General features: G+C 36.6%; 1 protein-coding gene across 27 annotated transcripts in view; it reads left to right on the top strand.

Moving 5' to 3' along the window:
* The window catches only part of ADGRL2 (adhesion G protein-coupled receptor L2), an 809,217-nt gene that overhangs the window by 759,130 nt on the left and 35,971 nt on the right, over window positions 1–14,116 (top strand). For 16 of the 27 annotated variants that reach the window (XM_074266407.1, XM_074266405.1, XM_074266410.1 and 13 more), the window contains 8 exons: window positions 1,656–1,952; window positions 2,552–2,655; window positions 3,541–3,726; window positions 5,002–5,040; window positions 7,954–8,137; window positions 11,550–11,672; window positions 11,970–12,175; window positions 13,336–13,509. In XM_074266407.1, coding sequence (XP_074122508.1) covers window positions 1,656–1,952; window positions 2,552–2,655; window positions 3,541–3,726; window positions 5,002–5,040; window positions 7,954–8,137; window positions 11,550–11,672; window positions 11,970–12,175; window positions 13,336–13,509 — 1,313 coding nt within the window. The remainder of the gene's footprint in view (window positions 1–1,655; window positions 1,953–2,551; window positions 2,656–3,540; window positions 3,727–5,001; window positions 5,041–7,953; window positions 8,138–11,549; window positions 11,673–11,969; window positions 12,176–13,335; window positions 13,510–14,116) is intronic. The other 11 variants (XM_074266415.1, XM_074266418.1, XM_074266432.1 and 8 more) reach the window with 3 other exon arrangements.

The following is a 14,116-nucleotide window of genomic DNA, read 5'->3' as shown; positions in this document are numbered from 1 at the left end:
ATTGCAAGGATTCTTTTCTTCGGGTATTTTTGTAGAAGAATTTGAGAGCCACGAATATTCCATTTTCCCAAGTGATGACAAAAATAATACACTGGCGAATTTTTAGCTTTGCAGTGTTTCACATCTAGCTATTTCTGACAGTTTGAAATTAGTCTTGTAGGACTAAAAATAGCTTTGCTTCACTGTACCAGCTACTCCAATGATATGCAGGTTATAACTTTTTTTTTTTAATTTGAGAAAAGAAAACATTAAATGATTTTATGTTTGAAATATTTTATGCTGGTAAATTTCCCTTTAAACTTTTTAAAGGACTCCATAGCATTTGTGTATAGATTTCAAATTAAAGATAACATTATCTTGACATAGTAGAATAAATTCTATGCTAATCTCTGCCAGGAATTAGTTGTTCTTTCATACCTACTTTATCAAAACTAAGAATGTTAAAGCCTGAGGTGATGATGACGATATATAGAAACGGTATAGGATTGCTAGACTTTTATGTTTGCATCTAATCAAGTGTGCTGGAATTCTCTCAAGCAAGAATGACTGCTGGGTGGGATGATCTAGCTGCAGTAATTGTTTTCCTGCAAAGTGTAGAATGGGTGACTTGTGGTTTTTTTTTTTTTTTTTTTTAATTTTTTTTTTAAATGCCCAAGTTATGTGCAGGGCTCAGATTTTCTTGATTCATTATAGTTGATTGTTCACCAAACAGGACCTTAAATTTCTCCATTGTCTACTTTTTCTAGACTGAATGGAGTTTGGTTAATCACATTTTTTTTTTTTCATTGTCATATATGACAATAATTTTTCTTGGACTTTAGAAGCACAAATGTCAACTTGTATTTGCAAAAAGTTATAAAGAAGTAGCCCTAAAGTAGTCATATAATTTGATTAAGAAATGAAAGATTAAAACCTACACAAAGATATTGTAGAGAGAATTAATTTTAAAAGCCTAAAACCAGGATTATACAGTAGATAAAAGAAAACCTTTGGGTGACATCCTGGGTTCAGGTTTTACCTTTCATCAATAGCAAGTCATTTAGCTTTTTAAACACCTATTCAATTATACTTTAACATGTTTAACATGTATTGGTCAACCTGCCATCTGGGGGAAGGGGATGGGGGAGGAAAAGAGGGGAAAATTAAAACAAAAGATTTTGCAATTGTCAATGCTGAAAAATTACGCATGCATATGTCTTGTAAATAAAAAGCTATAAAACAAAACAAACAAAAAATAACCCAAAAATAAATAAAAATAAAAACCTAGTCAGTGCCTTAAGTTTAGAAATTTAATATGAGAGCCCTGGGCTCTGTGCATTGGGACAACTCCACACCAGTATGATCGTAGTAGAATCAGCAAAACAACCAAAACAGGTATGTCTAAGTCAGAAGCATATAAAAAATTAGTTTAAGGCTTTGGTGGATCAAAAAAAAAAAAATCTGACCAATATGGAAACACTTGTCCAAAGCACATCTCAATCTATCCCCTCCCCTGTAACTTATCATTCTGTATTACACACATCATGTATTTCTCTGCAATCCATATCAGAGAATGATTGAATTAAATTGTCTTTTTGTTTCTTTAACTAGCATTCTCAGAGATTCTTGTGAACTTTTGAAAAATTGGGATTAACATACTCATCTTTTTTCCATAGTGCCTACCACAGCAGTGACAGTAACTTCTTCAGCTGAGCTGTTCAAAACCACAGTATCAACCACAAGCACTCCTTCACAGAAAGCCCCCATGAGCACAACTTTAGCTGGTGGAACAAAGGAAGGAAGCAAAGGGACTAAACCACCTCCAGCAGTTTCTACAACCAAAATTCCTCCTGTAACAAGTATTTTTCCCCCGCCAGAAAGATTCTGCGAAGCTTTAGAAGCCAGGGGGATTTGGTGGCCTCAGACACAAAGAGGAATGATAGTTGAACGGCCTTGTCCCAAGGGAACAAGAGGTATTTCCTGTGAAATATGTATACATATTTATATAAAAAAATTTCATGTATATATGTGTGCGTATTATACATACATATGCACATCGGCACACAGAGTCCTCAGTAACTAGGTGCTCAAAGCATCATGGAGTTGCCCCCATTTTGGGGGGGACCACTTACAAGTGCCATATTTATAAAGTATGATAATACAGTGTCTGCAGGCATTATTTAGATTTTAATCTATAAAAGGCCATTGAGTACAGGCCACGAATGCCTTGAATCCTTGAGGACTCAGGTTATACTTGAGATTTTTGCCTGAGGACTATAGTAAAGATTGCTTACAGCTGCCTTTCTCATTACCAGCCCCACTTTGGAGAAATTCCAAAAAAAATGAAGGGCTTTTGGTTTGTTTGCTGTAAACGTCTGATATTTCTATGCCGACTTTATATTTACTGTTTGTAATCTGCGTTATTCCCTATGTTTTCGTCAGTTATTGTCAACTGCCTCCATTAGCGTTTATTCAAAATTTAACACACAGAGCGGGAATGGCGGAGCTGATTTCCTGAATGCATGCAGAAAAATGGTTTCAATTTCACTGTTGTTTTCTACATCTGTTGTAGGAACTGCCTCGTATCTCTGCGTGGTTTCCACCGGCACATGGAACCCTAAGGGCCCTGATCTTAGCAACTGTACCTCACACTGGGTAAATCAGCTGGCTCAGAAGGTTGGTTGGAATCTTTTAATATGATACACACTGGTGATTAAAGGCTTTAACTTCGAACATAAATAATTCAGCTTAGTATGTTGAAACCATCTTTATTGCTCTTTGTTCAGTTTAAAAGTAAAAGAATTATGCATCGTTTTTGTCTGTGAACCATTTACCGAAAGTTAAGCCCGCATGTGTTTTGGGGCATATTCTTTACTAAGTTAAGCTTCTAAATGCGTACATGCTTGCTTAATTTCATTCATGTTTAGCATGTTCTGGGCCGGGTTTGTTTTGTTTTGATTTAATGTTCAGAAGATGAATTCTGTGTAGGCCTACTAAATCAAATAGATTTCAATGTGCAACTGAATTTCCAGAACCCAAACAGATGTTTAGTTGGCAGATGATGATAGAACAAATAAAATGTCTTGCAAGGTGGTATTATAGGCAAAATCCTATTTATAGCACATTGCAGCATCACCTTTTGTTTTCCTGGTCCTTCCCAATCGTTCCTTGTGAGGTGATGAAAGCTAAATAATCGTCATCTGTCCCAGTCCACTTGACTTTGACTTTTAAATGCTTGCCGCTATGAACCAGTAGATTTTTGTGCTTCTAATAATAGCAGACAGAGGAGAAAAAAAAAGTTATAATGAAACAGAAGTCTTGGCCCCAAATTTCCAATCTGATTATAGTTTTTTTTTAAATGCTTCTTAAGAATTTTCTTTTGTGTGTATAAGAACCTTTCATCTTCCAGATAAAGAAAAAGTTTATTGTTCTCAATTAGCTGCAGATTTTGACGTGTGTGCAAATGGGTGTTTTGCTACCACAAAGGTATGCTGGGAGTCAACTTGGAAGCCATGAGCGGAACATGGGCTCCTGCTGAGATAATATAAATTGTCGTTTCAGATCCGAAGTGGAGAGAATGCCGCCAGTCTTGCCAATGAGCTGGCTAAACACACCAAAGGACCTGTGTTTGCTGGGGATGTGAGCTCATCTGTGAGACTGATGGAACAATTGGTGGACATTCTAGACGCGCAGCTGCAAGAACTCAAACCCAGTGAGAAGGATTCGGCTGGGCGGAGTTATAACAAGGTATGGCATTTTTAATTAGGCATTTCCTATTTCCTACTACTACTAGTAGTATATTACTAATACTCTTCCTCTTTTTCCTCCCATCTTTTCATTCTTATTTGCTCTGGTTCCCAAGAAAGAATCATTATTAAAGACAGAACAGAAGGGCAGTAAATATATAAATAATGTCAGTTAGATTATGGGAAACCTCTGTTGCTGACAGACTTCAAAGACTAGATTCCTTATTTCAAAATGTTTCATATAGGCATTATACTGGTAGACTTTTCAGAGAGTTGTCATTTATATCTGCCTTTTCTTCTGGCCTTATAAATGGACCATAAAAAATTGTGACTTTTATATCTTACTAGTAATCATTGAAGTAATGTTTCTGATGGCAACCTTTGGGAGTGGAACTTAAATTTCCAGTTTTCTGTTTCTTATTTTAATTGCTTTGGAAGATGTTTATTTATTTATTTTTTGAATTTTTGATCTGAAGATAATTGGTTGGCTACACATTTTTGTCCCCTTTGGCAGCATTAGTGTAGAGAAGTTGATAGAAATCTTAAGGCTGGGTGGATATTTGATGCTCCCTAAAATTTATAAGGCATTGAAGATTGCACATTTCTTTCCTTCAATGTGAATTCTGTGGCCAGAATTTTTATACCTCTTCATTTCATATCCTAGAAAGAAAAGGCAGTATGATAACCAGAAAAATAATAATGGCTAACATTTACATAATTTATTATGTGCCAGGTATTAATTGTTAAGTATTCTATAATTATTATCTCATTTGATCCTCACAAGAAGCCTGGGAAGTAAATGCTATTATTAACCCCCTTTTTACAGATGAGGAAACTGAGGCAGATAAGTTAAATGATTTGCTTTGGAATATTTAAGTCTTTCTGACTCCAGGCCTGGCACATTTATCCACTGTGCACCACCTAGGTACCTAAGAGATAAAGGGAAATATGATATAATAAAGGCAAAAAAGAATGTTCTCTTGGGAGTAAATCTTGTGAATGATGCTACCTACCATCCCATGTGGCCATGACAAAATTCGTTCTTGAAAGGGTTGGATTTGACCTTTAACTCCCCTTCCTACTAAAGAAGGATGGTCTTACATTCACTGAAATCAGATAGAATGACAAAAGCACCATCCAATTTGAGATTAACGAGGGTGTGTGTGTTTGTGTGTGTATGTGTGTGTGTGTGTTTTAATACACATATATGTATTTTGGGGGCAGCTTTCTAGAGATGTACATCTAACCTCTACTTTTCTTTTCTCTTACTAAAAAGCTCCAAAAACGAGAGAAGACATGCAGGGCTTACCTTAAGGTATCTCTCCTCTGCTGTCACCCTGCTTTCTCCCTGCGTCAGCTACCTGCCACGCTTTATCATCTTGCTGCATGATCCAATGTATTTCAGTCTTTGATAATTATGTATTGTGCCCCCTATCAACTATGCAAATGTTGGCTTTGCACAGGTATAATATTCTCAGAATAAGCAAATAATTTTTCTTTTTTCTTTTTTTTTTTTTGCAACATTTTTATTTATCCCAAAGTACAAGAATATTAATGAAAATCTTCCGAATTGGAAAGTAATAATAGAATCCCTTTGTTTCCCAATGTTATCCTTGTGGATCAAACAACAGCTGGCAATCAAACAGCTATGATATCTTCTTGGCAGTTTATCATATCAAAGACTGTATGGTCATGATTGTATGTGCATGAAAATGTCACTGCTTTCTTATTTCTGTGGGATGCTCTAAAATGAAATAGCTTTGGTCTTGAGATTTTAAGGGTTAATTCCAAAGATAATTCACGTAGAGGTTGGGTAAACTGTAGATGAAATATGAATATTGTGACAATTCCATTAGTATCTGTTTAATGGTGCTTCTTGCCAGGCTGAAAGGGACAGGAATAGACTGTTTGCTTACTTCAGCCGATTGTTATTCCCACAGTCAAGGAAATATTGATAATGCTACCACGTGTAAGCGGACAGATATAAGTGGAGTAGTCAATGGGCTTTCCTTTTCCTTCATGGATCCTTGAAGTCCATTTTTTTTTTTTTTTTTTTAAAGGGGAATAGGATCTCCTAATTTTTGTGCATCCTCCTCAGAAACAAAATAGTGGCAAATCAGAATTCCAAGGACCATGCACCATGCATGCACACACCCTTGTTTAAGCACCTTGTTCTTTTGCTTCTGTGATATTTTAGTGGGATAGAGGTTACCCAGTGTCCGTGACTTCACTGGTATTTTTTGGCAGGGTCTCCAGTAAGAATGGCGACCAGCCAGATAGGATTAGACTTTGCTGGACCTGAGAGCTTTAAAAGAAAAAGTGGTGGGAGGGTCTGTTTTTAGGTTCTGAATGTTCCTTTTTAGCCTGGCTAATGGGGGGCAAAGAAATAACTGCTGAAGTGGATAGAATTCTTCATCCTTTAATTTGCAGTTCACCTTTAAGGTAAAAGTTTAATGTATGAAATGTAATAATTGGTATGTTGCCCAGGATACATGCCTCATTGGGAAAAGCAGCCATTTTTCATTTGGCAGGGAGAGTATCTCAGGAATATGATTATGCTGATCATTTTGTATCCACCAAAGACATAGATGTGGTAATAAATAAGCTCGACCTGAAATTAATAATAGCACATCCCCAGCACACTCTGTGGCAGCATGAGAAATCCTCAGACGACCTTCAGCCCGACCAGTGTCGCTTTCAGGACATCCCACATGAGCATCTGTGGTTCAGATAAGACGAATAAAACTTGCGCAGTTACACATCAGAAGCCGACTTACACTATGCAAATGAAGCAAGTTCCCACTCTGTGACAGAGGATTCATTTGTACCTCAGATTAGAGGCTCCAATCTGTATTTCTTGGTGGCTAATGAATCCAGCCTCAGCAGACCGATTTCGGTTCCACTCCAGTTAATGACTGCAAGTGGGATCAGTGAGAGCATCCTCACTGTTCCATCTCCCATTAGAGAACGGAATGGGGGGGGGGGGGTCCTTTAATTCCACTACGGAGTATCTTATACCTGCCCCGAAGGTCGTGGTGGCTCACCGAGCAGACAGAAAGAGGATATTAAGATGGATTAAGCTAATTAATCTTATTCCGGCAACAGTCTCCACCAACATTTAAATGCAGTATTCCTCACCAATTTTAGAGGGCGAGGTTCTGTTTGTATGCACTGTGCTTATTTCGCCCTCAGCATTTATTACTAGATCAAACAGATCACATATGTGCTTAAGGTCACATGATGGCCAGGTAAATGGGGCAGGGATTCACCAGTGCATGACATATTCAATGCAGTTACATTATGCATCAAGAGAGAGCCTGCCTTCAATTGATTAACTGATTAGTGTGATTGATTGGGTTATTTTATGAAGAGAATTAAAAAATGTCTCTTTGAATTTCTGTCTCTCCCCTGCTTCCCCCCCCCTTTTATTTATTGTTACTTTATGTGTCGCTGAATTAATCTCCCCATGAGAAAATTTTCAATATGGTCATTTTGGGGGACTTCACTTTGTTTCACACACCTCCTCCCTTTCTCCCCCCTAATTCCTTAAATGACCAGTTTAGGCTTGGACAGTTTTGTTTGTTCAGTTGATTAATTGCCTTTGCTCAGTGACCACTGTGCAAGAACTAGAGCTATAGTCTCCAGGATTTGAGCTCGGCGCAGTATAGTAAGTTTGGAGAGAGACAACATTCACACATCATTTACACGCTCTGAAACTACTTCGTCTCATTAGTCTTAGCTAATAAACAAATGTGGCAATAAACACTGTGGGCCACAGTTTGGGCAAGGTGTTATTTTAAAAAACAACATATTATCTGTTCTTTCCCACTGCCAACATAAAGCTACTTCTTAGGTCTCGAGTATCTTCTGTCCAGAAAATAAAAACCTTGACATTGTATGTAAGATTAAAGCCTCAGGCAAAGTCATTGGCACCGGGTCTTATATTTTTCTGCACTTTTTGACCCTGTTTTTGTGCACTATATAAATAGAAATAAATCAGATATCTGCATTTACATTTCACGACCAGTTTGACATTCTAGTAACCCTTTTAAATAGTCCTATTTTGAAGTAGTTAGGTCTATTTTATGTTAACCAGGTGTTCTGGTATCTTTAAATCAGAGTAAATCATCTTGACAGCTGAATATTAGAATTGTCACAAGACAGCACTAGAAAATCTCCTCAGTGCCAGAAGCAGTCAGGCCTAATGATAGTTTTCTAATGGATGCAGGCAATTGTTGACACAGTGGACAACCTGCTGAGACCTGAAGCTCTAGAATCCTGGAAAGACATGAATTCTTCAGAACAGGCACATGCTGCAACGATGCTACTTGATACACTGGAAGAAGGGGCCTTTGTCCTGGCTGACAATCTCTTAGAAGCAACACGGGTCTCAATGCCCACTGAAAATATTGGTGAGTTTTCCTGATGACACGTGGAGCTTTTTTTTTTTTGCCTGGGAGTTGAACCTGGGTGGAAAGAATGCTTTTGTTATTCCCTACTTGCAGATATTTTAATTTCTTTTCTTTTCTTTCTTTCCTCCCCTTGCCTAGCTTTTCCCTTCTTCCTTTCTTCCTTCTTTCTTTCCTTTTAATCTCTCACTCTTTCCCTTCTTTTTTCCTTCTCAAATAAAAAGAAGTAATAGATAAGCAAGTGGAAGACCAAGAGTATTTGGTTTTTGTCTTTGTTCCCTTAGTGCCTGGTGCCACTTGTTTAGTAAGATACTTCTTTATTTAAATTGAATCAGCCCATAGCCAAATGAGTACAAAAGGAAAGGATAAAATAAATTTTTATTTTAAAAATTTTAAATTGTTTTGCAATTGAAAAATCATAGCAGAACACATTAGAAAAAGCTGTTTAAATGCTGAGCTATGGGTTTGTTGAACTCTCCCAAATTTTTCCTATGGAGTTGTGGTGGAAGATGCCTTTATTTTATATCGTCTGTTCCTAATGAATTTAAATGACTTTTTTGGAATGCCAGTACATATTTTAGGCACATAGTACACGGGCCACATGTTTACATTAAGCACTACTGCCTTCAGGTGAAAATGTGCTCAGTGAACTATCTTAATGCAGAATGTATATGCTCCACGGATGGCAAAATAGCTGTGGAGAGTTTGGAGCATAATTCAGAACTTTAGATGCCGGCTCTGAGAGGAAGAAGCTCAGCGATACAGTGAGTTGGGAGAGAGTCGCACTGCAGCTGCATTTAACACAGTCTTTGTTAATTCAGAATTTGTGATAATTCAGCTGAATTTAGCTAGTTTGTGCTAATCACAGAATCTTGGGAATCAAGAATTTGTCCATTGCGAACATAGCAGAGTGCTGTTGGTCACGTTGGAAAACTCCCAAGTTAAAGAGAGTTGGAAGGAACATCACAGAGCATATAGCTCTACCTATACCTGGGAACAATGAGAATTAACGCCAAGATTTTGGGTATAGATGGCAAAGCTAACAAAATAAATTGATTTGTGGGTTCCAGTTACTTGTAGTTCTGGAAATCAAGACATCTGTACTTTTTAGAATTGTATGTAAAACACAAATAAATAGCTTCAGAGTGAAGTTACATCAGTAGGCATTTATTCAGTACTTTCAGTATGCCAGAAATTGTGCTAAGCACAAAAAAATTTCCAAACCAAACAGTGCACACTGCACAATCTTTCTCCATAAGGAACTCATAATTTAATGGTCAAGATATAAGCTTGTAAATAATCACATAAAAATAAAACAGCTATAGAGAGGTAGATATAGATAGATTGTAGGATATGTATACATATATGCATATGCACATACAGGGTAAATTAGAGAAAATCTCAGGGTGCTCAGATTTAGAAGGACTGCGAAAGTCTCCTTCTAGAAAGTGGGACTTTAGCTGAGACTTAAAAGCCAGAATGATTTGAGAAAGGATAGGGAGTTCTAGGCATAGAGGATACAGTCATTGAGAAAACTCATTCTCTTTTTTCTGATCAGGTGAGATTGCTGGACAGGTGAGAAACAGTTCAGAGAAAAAAAATATTCCCATAGCTGTTGCTTGATTTGTGATGATCTTTACTGTGACAGAAGCATTCAAATGAAGTGTTTCAGTGGTGCTTTCTTCATACCCTTACCCCTTATTCTCCCTTCCCCCTGCAAAAAAAAAAAAAAAAAGAAAGAAAAATTCTTATTGAGGTGATTTTCCTCCATATCACAATTCTGAATCCTCTGAGTTTATTTTCCTTTATAGAAAAGACAAAGGCATGGGTAGTGACTCTCTGCTTGCCTTTCAAGAGATAACCTAAAGGAGAATCTATAGGTTTCACACCCTTTTCCTCAGTGACTAGGATATGCTACTAATAATGCTCTCAGAATGGATAAAGCCATCTTTACCCCATTATTTGCAATGCAAAGAAAAATTTATTTGCCTAGAGATAGTCATATGAATATAATTTTCCAATTGAAAATACAGCTGTTTGAAGAGATAGACTTTAGCAAAACTTGAATGAGATACTTGGGCTATAGATGTACAAAGTGGGGAGAAAACAGATTTATATATTCTACTCCCCCCTTTCTGATAAGTATGCCCTCTAAGGTAAGGTATATATTATAAGGAATCCTTTCCACTTTTTCATAATTTCTGTTATCTGTAGTCAAGAGAGCAAAATTTATATGTTTTCATTTTTTGAGTCCTGTGCAAAAATGCTGTTTTCTGTCTTTGTAAAAATAAAAAAAAAAATACAATTATTAAGGTACTTAACATCATACTTTGCCTCTTTCCACTATATAAAAATAATTTGTTTCCATTATTTTTATCCTTGTTATAAATACAATAGTCTTTTTCTATGGATATTAATAATATAAAATGGCTTTGTAAGCAAGGCTATTCCTTTTAAACAAAATCAGCATGAAATTTTGAGCTTTAATAATAAAATTTCTTTTAGTACAGAGTGCTAAAAGTTATATATTTGTGCTAAGGAGGATTATGGCAATTATTGTATTTTTATTAGACAAAAGCATTTTACAATTAATTTAATTGGCTGCATTGGTCACGTGAATACCCTGAGTAATTTCCATACTTAAGCCTCTCATTCCTGTATGTTATTCTCTTGCTTAAAAGGTTTGTGTTTCTTAAAATTAGAAAAAAGCATAAATTTGACTGTCAGGATTAAGAGTTATGTGTATATGTAGAAAAAAATGCCAGGTTTACCTGTTGATAAATATTTTGTACTGATCTGAATAATTTGAGAAATAAAGAGAATCCCAGTTTTAAATAGTTATATCATATAATCCTAAGTCTATACCACATGTTTTTGAACCACGTCTTATACAAAGAAAAAGTACATCCATTTGGTCTTTGATAAGCATTTTTAGGACTGACAGTGAAGCCCAAGGGCTTAAAAATGAAGTTTCAACAGCTTTGCATCCCTGGTCATTCTAGTGGTTTAAATATAAACTTCACCAACTGACAGATAGGTTAGAGTCAGAATTCCTCTCATCTGTGGGCTAGACTAATTAGCTACCAGGGTTAGTGCTCAATTCCTATTAATTCTTTGAAAATTTTATAATCGATTATATAAGCTATGGATAAACTGATACCATCAGAAGGTACAAAACATAAATGACAAAAATTTAAATTAGCATTTAAGAATCATTCTGGGAGTCACAATATATAGAATTTTATTGGAATATGCAGATTCTATTGTGTGGATTTGTTTAAACAAAAAAAAAAATTCTATGTGTGTATGGGGAGGGCATTTAGAAATATTGGCTCAGGAAAATTCCACTGGTCTATTATTTGACCCTTAAAAATGTGTTTAATGCATTTTCTTCATCACTCTTTATTTGAACCAGTTTTGGAAGTTGCTGTGGTCAGTACCGAAGGCCAGGTACAAGACTTGAAATTTCCTCAGGGCAGCAAAGGATCCAATTCAATCCAACTTTCTGCAAATACTGTCAAACAGAACAGCAGAAATGGTAAGGCTGAGCATAAAATGATAGAACTTTGTACAAATTCTCCATAGTCAGACCACACCTTCTTGAGCTCATTGTGCTTAAGTTTCTGATTAGCTGGACTCTTACTGTAGTTTTTGTTATTGTTATTGTTGTTTTTATGCGCTAAATTTTTTTTAAATGACGATGTAGATTAGATTTGGACCCAAGTTCGAAATTACACCTTTCTTCCATTTTTGCCATTATTGCTATTTTATTTTACTACTGGGAAACTGTTGTAAGCATGATTCCTGTAAAATAAGATTGTTTTCTCCTCTACAGGGCTTGCAAAGTTGGTCTTCATCATTTATAAGAGTTTGGGACAGTTCCTTAGTACTGAAAATGCAACTATAAAACTGGGGGGTGACTTTGCTGGCCGTAACAGTACCATCGCTGTGAATTCGCACGTCATTTCAGCCTCGCTCAATAAGGAGTCCAGCCGTGTCTACCTGACTGACCCTGTGCTTTTTACCCTGGAACACATTGATGTGAGTTACTCTAATGAATTAATGAGAAGGTCATCAAACCCAGCAAGAGAAGGGAGCAGTGTTGGAGGAGGGGGAAACAGAGGAGGAACACCTTTCCATTTGAATTTTAAATGTTGGACTAGGTCAGAGACACAAGTTTATTTAAGTCTATGAACATAAAATTAAATGAGCCTGGTTCAGTGATTATTAGAACTTAAGTGTATTCTTAATGAAAGCTAATTCAGTAATCAACATGAAAATGTAAATGACTCTAATTTGTTTCAGATTGAAAATTAACTCTTACCTTAACAGCAGGATAGCAGAATATCAACTCTTATGGCTCTGCCTGTTTAGTGTGGCAAGTTTAAATGTCAGTGAAAGCATTTAACCCCTGTTTTTTAATTCCAGACTCTGCTTGGAAAAATGTTTACGAAGCACTGTGAATTAAAAGGTGAAGCAGGGCGAGGAAATGCAGTTTCTCTGCTGTGTCTTGAGTTTACTGCAAATCTCCATCCTAGCTATTAAGTTGCTAGTTAATTGACTGCACTATGTTAGAAGATTGTCTGCAGTCTGTTTAAACCTCCTTGTTATAAGCTGAGAGAATCAGTTCCCTCACACAGCCAAGTGGATCACCCGAATTGGCACAGGGAAATAAATGTGTGAGGTTACTCCTCTCTCTCTCTCTTTTTTTTTTTTTTGGTAGCTATTTCAGTGGATTTGCCTGGAGAGAGGGAGCCTTAAGGAATTGGCTGTTTGATTCAGATTGCTGCTTATGTGTCACTTTGAGCTGACCGAAAATGAATGGAAAAGGAGAAATGGATTTTAAAACACTTGGTTCCTAGAGAGATTCCTTAGAATATAGTCATAGCTCTAATTTTGTCAGAAAGGGAAAAATGAGTCTAATGTGCCATCAGTATGTAAAATCATAAGATGGAAATTGTAATTGTCTAAAATGGGTCTTTGGTAATTTAGAGTACACTTTACAGTGTTTCGGACTATAAAGTCCCTTTTAAGCTAGATGCCTGCCTTGTACAACATAGTCCACAATTTTGCTGATGAAAAACTTTATAGTCCGAAACATGCAAAGTTTAATCTAAATTACCTTTTACACATATTAAACAATTGCTATAGCCATCTTAGAGTGTAAAATCCTAATTTTATCTTGTCATTTTATTTCCCAGCCTGACAATTATTTCAATGCAAACTGCTCCTTCTGGAACTACTCTGAAAGAACAATGATGGGATATTGGTCTACCCAGGGCTGCAAGCTGGTTGACACTAATAAAACTCACACAACGTGTGCATGCAGCCACCTAACCAATTTTGCTATTCTCATGGCCCACAGGGAAATTGCAGTAAGTATTTGCACTTCTAATGAGTATTGGAAACATCTCCAGAGATTCCACCCAGCTTGGGAAATAAGTCCGTTCTTTGGGTGCTTATTGTGACTGAAAACAAAACAAACTAGTGGGAACTTCTAGAGGTCCCTATAGTGCCCTTCCTTTGCCATATAGTTGTTGCACTTTCTCGGAGGCATCTGCCTTTATAATTCCTTCTGTTCTAGCCTCAGCTTTCTTTTCTTCCCCCCACGTGTATTCTTGTCTAAGATTACATTCTTTTTCACAAATTATGCTCTGGTGGAATCAAGTTGCACCAAGTACCACTCTGCGTTTCCTAATACTTTGCTATTCTGTAATTAATATGTAATAGGTAATGAAAAAATCAGAGGGAGTTTTTGAATGTGTTTTAACATTCTTCCTTGTGCGTAAGTGGAAACAGACCACAGGAATCCAAGCATTTCTAGGGAGACCTGGAGGGCATCAGTCAGACCTTTTGTGGGTGTGAAGCAGTCGGGGTGGATTGATGAAGAGTGATTCAAGGAATAATTAATACAAGATAATGACATAAGGGAAGAAGAATTCCTTTAAAACCTCTTATTTCTGGGTCTGAAAAATTGGGAGG

This window comes from Sminthopsis crassicaudata, chromosome 4, assembly GCF_048593235.1.
Source record: "Sminthopsis crassicaudata isolate SCR6 chromosome 4, ASM4859323v1, whole genome shotgun sequence".
Lineage (NCBI taxonomy): Eukaryota > Metazoa > Chordata > Mammalia > Dasyuromorphia > Dasyuridae > Sminthopsis > Sminthopsis crassicaudata.
The sequence above is the reverse complement of the archived record's forward strand: the minus strand, read 5'-3'. Positions and strand labels throughout refer to the sequence as shown.